The sequence below is a fragment of the Choloepus didactylus genome, chromosome 20 (assembly GCF_015220235.1).
Source record: "Choloepus didactylus isolate mChoDid1 chromosome 20, mChoDid1.pri, whole genome shotgun sequence".
Taxonomy (NCBI): Eukaryota; Metazoa; Chordata; class Mammalia; order Pilosa; family Megalonychidae; genus Choloepus; species Choloepus didactylus.
The window spans coordinates 24,109,988-24,125,468 of NC_051326.1; the positions used below are offsets into that span (position 1 = coordinate 24,109,988).

The window sequence follows — 15,481 nt, forward strand, 5'->3', positions numbered from 1 at the left end:
CTGAAGAGTTCTGTAGTCACCCTTCTCTGTAGGTCAGGTATTACAGTGGGAACTGCTGTCACTGAGCTGGAATCCTTAAACACAATGGGGATAATCGGATCCGGAGTCGGCAGAAGCCACGTGGCAGCAGTTAATTGTCAATGACAGGGTGGGTGTGGCCAACATAGTGGAAAACAGGCTCAAGGCAGCAGTCAAAATAGTCTGACTCGCAGAGACTTATGGCATTGGCTAGTAGATCATGGAGTACCTAGTAAAATAGATGGGTAGTCTACTAAATTCTTGTCTGAGCTGTATAAGCAGAAGAATTCTAGGTCAAGTGAGCAAAAGTCTGCCTTGAATTACAAAAAGAGTCATGGCCCCTTAATCAGTTCCCAGACTTGAGACAGTTTACAGAGCCAGAGCCCCTTGAATGAAGGGAAGGCTGGGTACCCTTGGGGAAGGACCCTGTTACACTGCCAAAAATTTACACTGTTAATCTTCCTCCTAGCCTTCCTTAGGGGTACCTACACCCTTTTACCAGGGTAATTGCATTGGGGAAAAGGAAAGGATCAGATATTTCATGGATTATTAGACACTGGTTCAGAAGTGACATTAATTCCCGGAGACCAGTCAGAGTTGGGGCTTATGGAGGTCAGGTGACTGATGGAGTTTTGGCTCAGGTCTGTTTCACAGTGGATCCAGTGGGTACTCAGACCCATTCTGTGGTTATTTCCATAGTTCCGGAATGCATAATTGGAATAGACATACACAGTAACTGGCAGAATCCTCATATTGGTTCCCTGACTTGTGGAGTGTGGGCTATTATGGTGGGAAAGGCCAAGTGGAAGCTGCTGGAACTGCCCCGCCTCACAAAATAGTAAACCAGAAGCAATACCGTATTCCTAGAGGGATTGCAGAGATGAATGCCACTCTTAAGGACTTGAAGGATACAGGGGTGCTGATTCTCACCACATCCCCATTCAACTCTATTTGGCCTGTGCATAAAACAGATGGATCTTAGAGTATGACAGTGGATTATTGTAAACTTAACCAGGTGGTGACTCCAATTGCTTTTCCAGATGTGGTATCATTGCTTGAGCAAATCAACACTTCCCCTGGTACCTGGTATGCAGCTGTTGATCTGGCAAATGCTTTCTTCTCAATAGCTGTTATAAGGACCACCAGAAACAGTTTGCATTCAGCTGGCAAGGCCAGCAGTTTACATTCACTGTGCTACCTCAGTGTTATGTCAGCTCTCCAGCCCTGTGTCATAATATTGTCTGCAGTTATCTTGATTGTTTCTCCCTCCCAGAAGACATCACACTGGTCCATTATATTGATGATATCCTGTTGATTGGGCCTAGTGAGCAAGAAGTAGCAACTACTTCAGATTTGCTGGTAAGGTATTTGTGTGTCAGAGGATGGAAGATAAATCCAACAAAAATACAGGGCCTTCCACCTCAGTAAAATTTCTAGGTGTCCAGTGGTGTGGGGCATATCAAGATATCCTTTCTAAGGTGAAGGATAAGCTGTTGCATCTGGCCCCTCCCACAACCAAAAATGAGGCACAATGCTTAGTTGGCCTTTTTGGATTTTGGAGACAACATAGTCCTCATTTGGGTGTGCTACTCTGGCCCATTTACAGAGTGACCAGTTACAGAAACGAGGACTTGATGGCATGAATATTTCCTCCTTATTTTTTTATGAGTATGTTTGTATTTGTCTGTAAAGCAAATATCTTTTCTTTATCTTATCCCCTAATCATATGACATAAGCTATATTGTTCATTTTGCAGTATTTAAGTTAAAGGAAATCAAGTTGAAGAGTTAATGTAACCCAAGGACTTGTACTCTATTCTGGAGAGATTTAGTGTATTTTTGGTTGCATGCAGGGTAGCTCAGTATTGTTAGGCAATATATGTCTGTTATTGTTCTTTACTTAGAGATAAAGTATCGTTTAAGGTGCTTTGTATAACTGCCAAGTTGACAAGGGTTGGACTGTGATGGTTAGGTTCATGTGTCAGCTTGGCCAGGTGATGGAGTCCAGGTGTCTGGTCAAATAACCACTGGCCTAACCATTACCTCAAGGACATTTGTAGCTGGTTAACCAGAAGGCTGGTTTATTTAATCATCAGTCAATTGGCTGCAGCTGTGACTGATTAAGTTAACGAAGGTGTGTCTTCCTCAATGAGAGAATTCAATCAGCTGGGTTTAATCCAATCAGTTGAAGACTTAAGTGAGAAAGATAGAGGACCTTCAGTATTTCTTCAGCTAGCCAGGGAAGCATTTCCTGAAGAGTTCATCAAACAGCTTCATTGGAGGTTGTCAATTTGCTGCCTGAGGAGTTCATTGAACACTTTCATCGGAGTTGCCAGTTTGCTGCGTGCCCTATGGAATTTGGACTCATGCATACCTACAGTTGCATGAGACACTTTTATAAAATCTTATATTCATAGATATCTCTTGTTGATTCTGTTTCCCTAGAGAACCCTAACTAATATACTTGGTGTGTGACCATGGGGAAGTTATTTAACCTCTATCTGCTGCTCAGTTTCCTTTTTTTTTTTTTTTTTTTTGTTAAATGGGAATGTTAATGCCTGTCTTATAGCATTAAGAGGATTAAGTGGGTTAATATTGATAGTATATGTGATGCTGTAAACATTCTAGAAATTTATTTAAAATGTCAAGACAAAAATATATATGGATATTCTAGCTAACTCACTCATAGTGTATAGTAAGGAGTTGAAAAGTCCTTGTTATTCCCATAGCCCAGGTGAGGATGGCCCATTTGATCTGTCTCCAGATGAGCTGGGATGTTTTAAAGAGTTGAAATCCAGAAGTGCCAGAGAGGAGGTTTTATGTGGTTCCTACCACTCCCCACCCACCATCCCGGGATAACCTTCCTGCTTTCTTTCTTAACTGGAGCTAATTTTTTTTTTTTTAAACTTCCTGAGTGCTGTATTAGTTCAACCTTGTTTCGCTTTCTTTAACAGCATCTCTGTTTTTTTTTGGGGGGGTGGGGGGGTGGGTGGTGCTAATTCTTTCTCTTTTACAATTGCACACAAAATGGGTTAAGCAAATGCCCAAGAAACCCTTAGCATATCAAATAGAGCAACTTTCTGTGTAGTTGCAATAGGTAGCACTTAGGAGAAACTGAGTATAGTCTTTACATGGCTATTTGGAAATTTACTGCTTTTGAATTCACTTTTTAAAATTTTTAAACTGATGAGTTGTATCATTGAACTGGCTTCTTCACTAAGGAATTATGTTCTCATAAGCACTACGCAGAAGCATCCATTGTCATTTTTTTTTTTCTTGTTACATAGGATTTTTATGTGACTTAATTTGTTTCCCCTCTACCCCTTATATTTTTTAGTGGTAGGGGTTCTGGAGAGAAAAAGCAAGGAGGAGTTAGACTAGGCAATTTTGATTTTTAAAACTGTCATTTCTTTTTATAACGTTTCTTTGGAGAACTTACCCTTCTTGGGAAGGATAGGCTTTCTTTCTTTCTGTATTATAGTAAACTGTCTTCCTAAGGGTGCTTAACTTCCTTGCTGATAAATGTAATGCACGAAGCAATGAAGAGCATGCTTAATGAATCCCAAGAGGGAAGGTACTGGGGTTTGGCAGCTTAGATAGTATCCTTTACATGTTTGCTTGAGTATAGTATATAATTATTTACTTGTTTAGACTGTTTTTTTTTTTTTGTTTTTTTTTTTATTAACCATCTTTTAAATGGTAAAACTTTTTCTTAGATGTTTTGAGAAATAGGGAAAGGATGGGATGTCTTGGCTTGGATAAGGAAGTGATTTTCAATGTAGAGATGAAAGTTTAAGTTCAGAGCAAATGTGCCACTATATCTTAATAACAGTCATTAACGGGCATGGTGTCTATCAGACTATCTACTTGTTAATTTTCAAGGAAATGGAATGCAATATCCCCTTGCTTTACTTCCTTTTGCCAGAGTGAAAAGTGATAGTGTCACTAGAGATTTTTTAAATGTATCAGGGCAGTGAAGTCACAAAGCAAAAAAAAACCTGTTTTTCATGAAAGATGTAAACTCAGAATATCCAGTGACATTTTAAGAGCATTCCAGGAAAACTAGTTAGTCTGTAAGTGATTCACTTGTCCTGTCTTGTCCACTGGAATTGGGATTCACTGATCCCAATTTCCACAAAGAAATTTCTGTGCAAATAATGAACATATAAATGATTCTGCATTATCTTTTATTCTTGCATATCTTGCTGGGCACCGGGTGATAGTTGTTTTGCAAATAAATCATCTCAAATTTTTATGGTGTGATTGGATTAAAGTTGTCTTGATAATGCAGATATTATTCTCATTTGAGAAGCTGGCATAGAAGAGCTATGGGGGGTGGGTGGGTGGTGGGGGTGGAACCAAACAACAATCACACACAAACAGAAAAAAGTGAAAATCCACATCACCTGGATCGAGCCTCAAGAGGGGTATGAGTTCCCAGAAGGATGAAAAGTCCAGTTATTGGAAACAAATGCCTCAGGGTCAGGTGCTACCTGTTTCATTCACTTGGTGGGTTTGCTCGGTTTCTGCACCATTGCCTTGCACATTGGCGCCCTCTTCTGGAATACTGAATGCTGGACTGAGCAAAATGAGTACAGTTTAAAAAATATCATGTGGGGCAGAACCTCAAGGTGACATGTATTAATTCTTTATTGCTCAAGACAGAATTTTTGCCTCTGAACCATGAAAGGTCCTTAATCATTTAAGACACAGTCCCTTCTAGAGAAATGTATTCTTTATAAATATTGAAAATGGACTCATTGGAGGAAATTGTCTCCATAAAAGTCAAATAGTCCTATTGAATGCTAATCTTTGTATAGCAGTTTATAGCTAATAAAATGTCTGGTGTATTATCTCATGTGATTGTCAAAATAGCTGAGTAATATTTGTGGTGGTGGTAGATCTGAAAATGGATTTGATGGCAGATGACATTGTTTACTATGTGCTAGACATTGTACTGAGCTTTTTACATGGGTCTTTACACTTAATCTTCAAAACACCTTCTTGAAGTTGGTATTACCATCTACACTGTATATATAGATGAGAAACTGAGACTCACTGAATAATGAACTTAACCCAAGACTCCAACAACTGTGACCAATGGTGCCAGTGTTTGAACCTTGTCAGTGTAACTGGAGCTTTTCAGCAGTTACTCACTTTTGGCATCTTCTAAATGAATAATGGTGACTGACAAGCTGAGAACTGCATGTAGAATCTTAACAATTGAAAGGAGGGCTCTTCATTCTCTTGCTTTAAGGAAATTGTGTTCAAATGAATGTACTGCTAGGCATATTTCTGTGTTGGCACATTTCAGGGTCCCTTGGTCATACTGCACACAGTAGACTCTCACCAGGTGATCTCATCCCCAGGATGAGGTTGGCTATGCCTCTGATTTCCCACAGGCAGTGTGGTGGTTGCCATGGCTACCAAACATCTTGGTCTGAACATCCTGTGGATACCTTATATTATGGTGTCCTCGAACCAAACTCATCATCTTTTCTCCTTCCATCTCCTATTTCACTGCTATGAAATTTACTCACTTATTCTCATTTATATTTAGTCCTCCTGGGGTAAGAATTTTTTTGACTGCTTTGTTTAGCAGAGTATCCCAAACACATAAAATTTTGCCTGGCACATGCTGAGGGACTTGATAACTATTTGGTTGAACTGATGAAAACATATGTTATCAGAAGATGACTAGCAGTAGCAAAATGAATAGTATTCAAGCATATAAAGTGCTCAGGTATCAGAGTTCAGGTGGCTATGTCCTAGCTCTGTGCCTCAGTTTCCCCATCTGTAAAATGGGTAACCGCGACCCATTCCATAAGATTGTTGAGGATTAAATGAGACCATCTCTATGAAGCACTTAGCCCAGTGACTTGCTTAACCAATGTTTAAATATTACTAGGTGAATGGTATCAGTCCTAGGTCTTATCGCTGTTTTGAGTAACTTCTTTTACATTAGATTATATATTATGAATGCAGTGCCTGGGAAATGAATGCCCTAGGCAGTAATGGCCAGCAAAATTTCCCTCCCTTTCTCAGAGGCACTTTATGCTTCAGGGTTTTGTGTGTCTCTTACTTGATATGTGCTTAGAACTCACTTGACTGAATTCCATTTGGGCGATGAAAGCCATGCATTTCTACTTGCCTTTGTGAGTCTCTGGTTCCATGTCTCTCTGCATCTTCAGTCTGAGGAATGGTAAAGAGGTAAAAAGGAGCAATAGCTGCCCTGGGTTTCTGGTCCTTTTTTCTACTTGCAGCTGGAGTCATTTCTTCCCACTTCTTGGGATTCTTCTGACTTGGCTTTGCCTAGCTGATGTATAGAAATGAACTAGGTGGCTATTTGTTGTTGTTTTCTAATTACAATGTGTAGGGTACACTTTTTAAATGCAGGGAAAAAGACTTATTTTTATAGGTTACCCTAATTTATTTTTTATCTTAGTTTTATTATTAAAGAGATATATTCAAAGGAAATGTGAAATAAGATAATATCTGCTACTCTCTCTCTGTGTAAGTTGGTTTATCCAGAATTGTCCAGGATCTTTAATATTTCTAATAATGCATTAGAAAGTTGGTGGAGTAGACACAGATGATTGCTAGATGGCTTGCATTCTTTCAACAGGTGGCTATTGAGTAACTTTAAACATTTTTGTTGATGTGGATAGAAAGTGGAATTTAAGACAGTGGTAGGTGAGAGAGATGGAATTTTAAAAGATAGTGCTATGATAAAGGTATATATCAAGTATTCTGAGAATGCAGAAGCGAGTTTGGAGTATGATTCTCAGAAAATCTCATTTCACTTGGGTTCTGTAAGATCAGTAGGGGGTTGCAGAATTTGGGGTGGCAGGGGTGGTGAGAATGGCAAAGTGAAAAACATGTGAAAGAGTCATGGGAGCACAGCTAATATTTCTGTGTGGGCTGAGAGTGAGAGGGAATGATAGGGGATAAGTCTAGAAGAGCAATTGGAGTCAGATTGTAAAGGGCCTTATATGACGTGCCACAGAATGTGGATTTTATCCTGTGTACAAATTTTACAAGATAGGTATGTGTTCATATCTGTGGTAGCAGATGCAGGTTGGGATGGAAGGGTGAAAATACAGAGAAAAGATGGGAATGTACTTAACTAGAATTGTTATCTGAAAATCAAACTTAACTGGGTATCCTTTAATTACTTCTTATTTTATAAATCTGGCAATCCTAATATGAAAAAATGAAAAGTCTAGTGATTGAACTCAATGTTCTGATTCTTCTTTTGATAATAGTGTTAATGCATTTATTGAAGGTGTGAGATATAGGTTCCAGTAAAGCATTTTGTAGTACACAAAAAACTTTTGGGGAGGTCTTTTCCATATGTAAATGACTAGTAGAGATTGTACCCTATGATGTTAGAAAGTTGTTTGGTAAAGTAGGGAAAATAAAGTTGAACTACAGAAAAGGGAAAATCCAAATCACTGATGAACTTTTAGAAAGCCTAATGCTCGACAGTCTACATGGACAATGTCTTGTGTATTCTAGGAAAAAGGGTGGGGTGTTATCTCCAGTGATAGGGGTCATCCAGTCCGCTTAATCAAGCGTGAGCAAGGCTGGGCCGCCATTGTTCTTTATGTTCTTGTTATACAGTGGCCCCTGTGTTCTGGTGCCTGTTTTTGTTGGGGCTGTAGAAACAGTGTGAAAACCTCAACAATAAATACTCTGCAGAGAATGTGATGTCATAGTAATGTGACCTCATAGGGAGCTGGATCTCCGGAAGCCAGAGGAGATGAACAGACACTTTAGTTGGGGAGTGAAGCAAACTCTGAAGGGGATCACGAGAGGAAGTATGGCCCAGGTGCACCCTAGCCTCCGCGATGGGTTCTTCCTGCCATCTGTGTTGGTGCTGGTGAGTTTGTGTTGCCGTTGTACTGCCAGGCTTTCCAACTTAAAGGAGAGCAATCTCTGTCATTGTTAAAGTAAGCGAAGTCCTGAAATTGGGCGGAATGAAGCCATCTAGGAATGGAGATGTTTCTCCATCCTCACTTTTTTGTGTTTTCTCTTTTTACTGAAGTTTTTTTTTTTTCCCCAAAAAGTTCCAGGTAAGATTCATGCATGCAGATTTTGAAATGAGCACCTTTAGTGAATGTAAGGAAAACTAGTTGAAGTAGGCTATGTTGGGTAAGGTGGTAGACAGAAGTAGCAAAGGCATTTGAAACAGAAACGGGAGTCACTTTGCTAAAATTTAGCATTAAGACGACTCTCTTATATTTGAACAAAATCATTGTAGTTCTATTTATGTAATATCACATTGTTTGCATGGAGTGATTAAATACATGCCGTGAATTTGCCTGAGACTCGTGAACACACAGTAGGAAGCAGTTTGAGAAGAAAATCCTCTTTGACACTTGCTTTTTTTCCTATGTGATAGCTATTATATAGGGGAAGATAGTGTGAGGGAACACAACTCCAGGAATTTTTTTAATTACAAAAATTGTTTGATTGTAAATAATCTAGTTCTTAGAGTAAATATTTTACATTTCTACTACTTGTGTGAGAAAATCCAAAGCAACTTAATTGTTCTTCAAAAGAAATTTCTTTGGGTTTACTTACAGGCTTGCTTGTTGTAAAAGTCAGTTTTCTGATAGGATGAATTTCACAAAACTTGTCAGATATTGCAAATCCTATAAAGGAAGGCTTAGACTGATAATCTTCATGAAGATTTTTCATAATGAAGTGACTTATTTTAATGGGCGGGTGTTTCTGTTGGAAGATTGTTCAAGGTGGCTTATAATTAGGGTTATCCTACATCTTGGTTTGCACAGGTCAGTACCAGTTTATGCCTGTTGTCCTGATGTTGACTGTAGTTTAGCGTTTGACTCCAGACTGTTTAAAAATTAAATATGATTATTAGTGGCAATAAAATAAGCCAGCGTGGGTTTGGTAGACCTCAGCTTTGTATTATTGACTTTTTCACATTGTCTCACTTGGGAATGTGTGAATTGATATGTACAGTGAACAGAGTTATCATGTGGTTGAATTAAAAAGAAAACAATCTGCAATAATCAGTCTCTTTTCCCTATCTGTATATACCTCCCTTTTGAGGACAGCATGTGGGGTGTTGCTGATAAAGTGTACTTGGAGAGGAGCTGCTAGGGACAGCTAACTTCTGCAAGCCTGATGGTGGTTGGAGGGATAGGGCTCTGTAGCCCTGTAGCCCCTCTGGACGTCATGGTGTATCAGCTGGTTGTGCAGTAGCCTGAGCTGCATTCTGGGCAATAATGAGGCTGCCAGGCCACCAGTTAGTTGGTAGATCAATGGGAAACTAGAAATCATAAGTTATGTATATGTGAAATAGGTGGAAAAATTAGAAGCCAGGCAGCCCTGCTTAAAAAATATATTCATTCCTATTACATGGGTTTTTTTGCGTTTATTACATGGTATAAATCTATAACTTTTTCTTTGGGATTGGTAATGGTTTTATTTTGTAACAATTAGAATTATATATTTAATGATTTTATCATCCCTGTTCCCTCTTCCGAGTGTCCTGGTTTAGACAATAAATGGTTATTCCACTTATAATACAGGCCAAGTTAGGGTTCTAACGAAACCACAGAAACAAAGAACACCTGACAGAGACTTGGTGGCTCAAAAGCCTTAAATAGTTACTTTGTGGTCCTTTACAGAAAACCTTTGACCACCCCTGGTTTTTTCAAGCCTGTGATAAACGGGTTGACAGGCCATATAACCACAGTATTTTACCATGAACGTGTCTTTGTTTTGTAACCAAGTCAATGAAGATTTGAAAATTACTGTGCCCTGAGTGGTTCTGGTGGTCTGGACTGGAGTGGGCCGCAGGCTGAGGTTTGCAATCCCTGTGTAGAGCAGAGGTTCTCAGAATGTGGCCTGTGCACTCCTGGGCCTTCTCAAGACCCTTTCAGGATGTTTGTAAGGTCAAAACTTTTATAGCAATACTAACACATTGTTTTCCTTTTTCATCCTGTTGCTCTCTGCACTAATGATATAGAAACATCAGAGATGGGTGAAGCTGCTGGTACTTGAGCACAGATGAGCTCAGTGGCATGGAATTGTGTAGTCGTTGTAGTCTTTCTTCATGGCCATGTACTCAATGTAAAAACAAAGACCAGTTCTGCTTAAAGTCCTTGATGAAGGAGTAAAAATGAATTTTAATATATCAACCCTTGAGTATATCTTTTTAGCTTCCTGTGTGATGATATGGGAAGTATGCATAAAGCATTCTTTCTGAAGGAATGATGGCTGTGGCTAGGAAAAGTACTTGTGTTACGAGCTAAGCTAGCGTCTTCTGTCATGCAAAACCATTTTTCCTTGAGAGAATGTCTGACAGACAAACTGTGATTATTCAGACTTGATTATTTGACAGACATTTTCGTGAAAAATAAAATGAGCCTATTGCTTTAAAGTAAACTGAAAATATTTTTTGTCAGTGATAAAATTTGAGCTTTCGATAAATTAGAGGTTTGGAAAACTTTGTATCTCCTGCCACAAGTTTTAGTTTCCCAGACTTCTCTGATGATATTGGTAGTGATATTAATGAGTGAGTTTTTTTCTATTTTAATTGCACAGTGAAATATGTCAACCAATACATTTCAAAACATCTCTGTGAGGCTGGATTTTCTTAATATCTTTCAACCAAAACAATGTATTGCTACATATTGAATATAGCAGTGGATATGAGAATCTGTCTTCTATTGAGCCAGACATTAAAGAAATTTAAGAATGTAAATAGCTGTCAATTGTTTCATTAAATATGTTGTTTTGGAAAATAGTAATTTTTAATAAACATTTATATTACATGAAATGGGTTTATTTAAATGAATATCTTAAAACTGAAAAATTTAACTCCTAATATGGAGACTATTGGAAGAGAGAACTTAATTAAACAGAGGCTCTTTGGGCTTCTCAATACTTGTTAAAAATAAAGAGGTCCTGACACGAAAAAATTTGAGAGCTAGGGTCTTTAAGTTGGTATGTACATCACTTATTTATAGCTTTAGGACTTTGAAGTATAGCATGTGAAAGTATTTTAATTAATAACTAACCTTAAAAGGGTCTCACTTAAAATAGTTTTCATTTTGTTGGTTCTACAATGTCATGGTAAATTTCAACAGATATTTCTCTTTGCCATAAAAGAGAAAACGTTTGTATTTTTCCTCTTTCTCAATTCCAACAGCAATGCTGGAGTGAAAAAGACACTGCTAGAGACTCATTCTGAAATGGGGAGCAATGAAATTCTGGAAAAGGAGACCCCTGAAAGTCTCAGTAATGGTACCAACAGCAACATGGAAGCAGCCAAAAGGTTGGCCAAACGCCTTTATCAACTAGACCGATTCAAAAGATCAGATGTTGCGAAGCACCTGGGCAAGAAGTACGTTCTGATGCAAGGCTGGTGTCTGAGTTTATCCTAGTGTTTGTGTTTGTGTGTGTGTGTGTGTGTTCATAGCTTTTATTTTAATAACCAAGTCTATTCTATTTTCTTGTAGCAATGAATTTAGCAAACTAGTTGCAGAAGAATATCTGAAGTTTTTTGATTTTACAGGAATGACGCTGGATCAGTCTCTCAGGTATGATCAAACACCACTTCATTTCTTCCTTTGTCTCCAAATAATTCTTGGAGGAGAACATAATGTGCTGAAGCTAGAATAAGATTTTATTATTTCTTTAAATTTGTGATTACTATGAGAACTTAGCTCAAATTTTAATAAAGATATTAAACAGCAAAAAATGAGAAAAATGCATTGTTTTTATGAAATCACACAAGCCCATTTTTGGCATCTGTTGAAAGCTCAAATGCAGGTGATATATTACATAAAAAGTTGGCACAGTAAGTCTTGAGGAAAACAGGAGTTTGGTTTTGAAAGTAAGTTTTTTTGTTTGTTTGTGTGTGTGTTTTCTCCTTTAAAGGTACAGCTTACAGACTAAGAAATTGTAGGGTTTTTTCCTATGCATTTGTTTACAATAGCCAAATAGTACTTCAAGACAATAGTTTGGAATTAGGTCTTGAATGGAATAAAAATGAGTATCAGTATAATAATCAGCTGAAAGTGTCTATAAAAGTGACTCAAGCATTATCCCCTCTTTGCTGACCTATTCCAGTGAAGGCATCTTAAATACATTTGGTCCTCATGTTTCATGCCTTTTCACACCATTGTGTACTGCAAATTTCTGAGAGCAGCTGAAGGTGACACCTAGACAGCATTTAGTCTTCTAAACTGTTTATAAAATGTTAGAGCCTGGAGGAATTCTGAGATCATCTGGTATAACCCTCTCACTTCACAAATCGGGAAACTGAGGCCAGGGAGGTGAAGTGAAGATGTTTGGATTAGATTGCACAACTGTGGCTTACTCTGTATCTCTTTCGTGAATAAAAGGTACCCATAGATTTTCTAATGAAACCAGGAAAGAGTGAAGAAAGGATCCAAATTTTTGCTTTGCTGATATGGTTTATTGAAAAGTTATGAAATAAAGGATTGAAAGATATAATTCAGATTAACAAATTGTAAAGCAATAAGAAGGGAAGAGGAGAAAATTTTCATCATAGTTTACCTGAGTGTTTCTTTCAATAGTGAGACTTCTTGGGAAAGTGCCCTATCATGTGTAGGGACATGTACCTGCTTTGTAAAGTGAGGGTCATTAAGATTCATGTATAGTAGATGGCACTCTTAGTGACTCTGAATTTAGATTGCTATGTATTTCTGGGCATATTTTTTTTTTTTTTATCTTTGAACAAACAGTATAATTCACATACACCTTTCCCATGAACAAGAACATTATTTTATGCAATCTCATTAAACTCAGCTAAGAAGTTCAAGAAATTCAACCATTGTGTTAAAGCTTACATTCTATATTTCCTTTTTTTTTTTTTCTTGTGTCCCATCTGTGTCCCTTTGATCCTCCTCTCCTCCGACCTCAGATCCCATCCAGGATCATCCTTGGCATTTAATTGTCATCTATTTAGACTGTCTTACTTATTTATTTTTTGCAATTGTGGAAAGATATATATAGCCTAAATCTTCCTATTCCACCCCTCCCTAGCATTCCCTTAGTGGGATTAATCACATTTAGAATGTTGCAATGCTATCACCTTCCGACCATCCATTTCTAGAAGTTTCCCTTCACCCCAAACCAAAACCCCTACTCTCATTTCTTAACTCCCCATTGCCCCTTCCTCCACTTCTCGGAACCCCTACTCTACTTTTCATCTCTTTGATCATATTCTCTGATACTTTCTTTGTGTTTACCATGGGGCTTAAATTTAACCTCTTAAATCTATAACAATCTTGTTTTTCTTTGATACCAACTTAACTTTAATAGGACACGTAGACTGTGTTCCTGTACTCCTCCATTCCCCCACCTTTATGTAGTTCTTATCAAGAATTACATATTTTACATTGAGTCCAAAACCACCAATTTATCATTACAGTTGATGTATTTTAGATCCTGTAGGAAGTAAATAGTGGAGTTATAAATCAACAATACAGTAGTATTGGTCTTTATATTTACCATGTGATCTTTACTGGAAATCTTTATTTCTTCATGTGGTTTCAGTCAATTGTTTAGTGTCCCTTCCTTTCAGCCTGCTTAGGACTGATCTACTGGTGATGAAGTTCCTCAGCTTTTGATTATCCGGGAATGTTTTCATCTCCCCCTCATTTTTATCCTTCAGGTGTTTGTGAATTCTCCAAGTCTCTGATGGTTATTGACTTCTATTTGTATTCCATTGTGGTCAGAGAATGTGCTTTGAACAAATTCATTTTTTTATTTTTTATTTTATTGAGGCTTGTTTTTATGTCCCCGCATAAAGTCCATTCTGGAGAAAGATCCGTGATCACTAGTGAAGAACGTGTGTCCCAGTGACCTGGGATGTAATATTCTATATATGTCTGTTAAAAGTCTCTGTATCTCTCTCTCATTTCTTTGTTTCTCTGTTGGTAGGGCTCGCTTTAGTATCTGATGTAGGGCAGGTCTTTTATTAGCAAACTCTCTCAGCATTTGTTTGTCTGTGAAAAATTTAAGCTCTCCCTCAAATTTGAAGGAGAGTTTTGCTGGGTAAAGTATTCTTGGTTGGAAATTTTCCTCTCTCAGAATTTTAAATATGTCATGCCACTGCCTTCTCGCCTCCATGGTGGCCACTGAGTAATCATTACTTAGTCTTATGTTGTTTCCTTTGTATGTGGTGAATTGCTTTTCTCTTGCTGCTTTCAGAACTTGCTCCTTCTCTTCAGTATTTGACAGTCTGATCAGAATATGTCTTGCAGTGGGTTTGTTTGAATTTATTCTATTTGGAGTTCGCTGGGCATTTATGCTTTGTGTATTTATATTGTGTAGAAGGTTTGGGAAGTTTTCCCCAACAATTTCTTTGAATGCTCTTTCTAGACCTATACCCTTCTCTTCCCCTTCTGGGACACCAATGAGTCTTAAATTTGGACGTTTTATTTTATCTGTCATATCCCTGAGATCCATTTCGATTTTTTCAATTTTTTTCTCCATTCTTTCTTTTGTTCTTTCATTTTCCATTCTGTGGTCCTCAAGGAGGCTGAGTTGTTCAACTTCCTCTAATCTTGTATTATGAGTATCCAGAGTCTTTTTAATTTGGCCTTATAATTTCTTTAATTTCCATAAGATCTTCTATTTTTTTATTTACTCTTGCAGTATCTTCTTTATGCTCTTCTAGGTTCTTCTTTATGTCTTTTGTATTCTGTGCCATGCTCTTCTTCAAGTCTTTTATATCCTGTGCCGTGCTCTCATTGCCTGTCTGTAGTTCTTTGATTAATTCTGCCAGGAACTGTGTGTCTTCAGATCTTTTGATTTGAGTGTTTGGGTTCGGGTTCTCCATGTCGTCTGGTTTTATCATATGCTTTAAGATTTTCTGTTGTTTTTGGCCTCTTGGCATTTGCTTTACTTGATCTTTAATTTGTTAGAATTGCAGCTTGGTGACATACACTTTCTCTAACTAACCAGCAGATGGCGTCCGTGAGTCACTTATTCCCCTCAAGTCAGTTCTCCCCAACTTTGTGGTGTGTGGGGATCTGATTCTTTTGGGGTCCAACTGGTGCACTTAATTTGGGTGTGTTGTCGGTGCTGTCTGCCCTCAGTGAGGGGGGTGTGCCTGAGCGGTTAGGGAAAAAGGGCAGGTTTAACAATCAAACCTCCCAAGTGTTCCTGGAGATTTAAGGCTGTTCTCTGCTGCTGACGCAAAAGTCCTTGGTATTGGCGTAGGTTCCCTGGGACTTCTGAGCGGTTCCCCCCGCCCTGCTGTGCTTTTCCAGGACCTCTGCTGAGAGGGGGAGGGTTGTGCCACGTCACAAGTGAGCGCCGGCCGCCAGGTAAGCCCTGGGCCACTGGGCTGTACAGGGGCATTCCCGGCCCGCTTCAAAGATGGTTGAATGGGATGCGTTAACTTCCCCCTTTCCGCACAGCTCCACTCTCCCAGCTCTGGGACGATCAGCCGT

General features: G+C 38.5%; 1 protein-coding gene across 6 annotated transcripts in view; it reads left to right on the top strand.

Annotated features, from left to right (window-relative positions):
• The window catches only part of PSD3 (pleckstrin and Sec7 domain containing 3), a 514,520-nt gene that overhangs the window by 266,021 nt on the left and 233,018 nt on the right, over positions 1-15,481 (top strand). For 5 of the 6 annotated variants that reach the window (XM_037812498.1, XM_037812499.1, XM_037812501.1 and 2 more), the window contains 2 exons: positions 11,203-11,397; positions 11,513-11,593. In XM_037812498.1, coding sequence (XP_037668426.1) covers positions 11,203-11,397; positions 11,513-11,593 — 276 coding nt within the window. Of the gene's footprint in view, positions 1-7,674; positions 7,900-11,202; positions 11,398-11,512; positions 11,594-15,481 lie in introns of those variants that run through there. The other variant, XM_037812503.1, reaches the window with a different exon arrangement.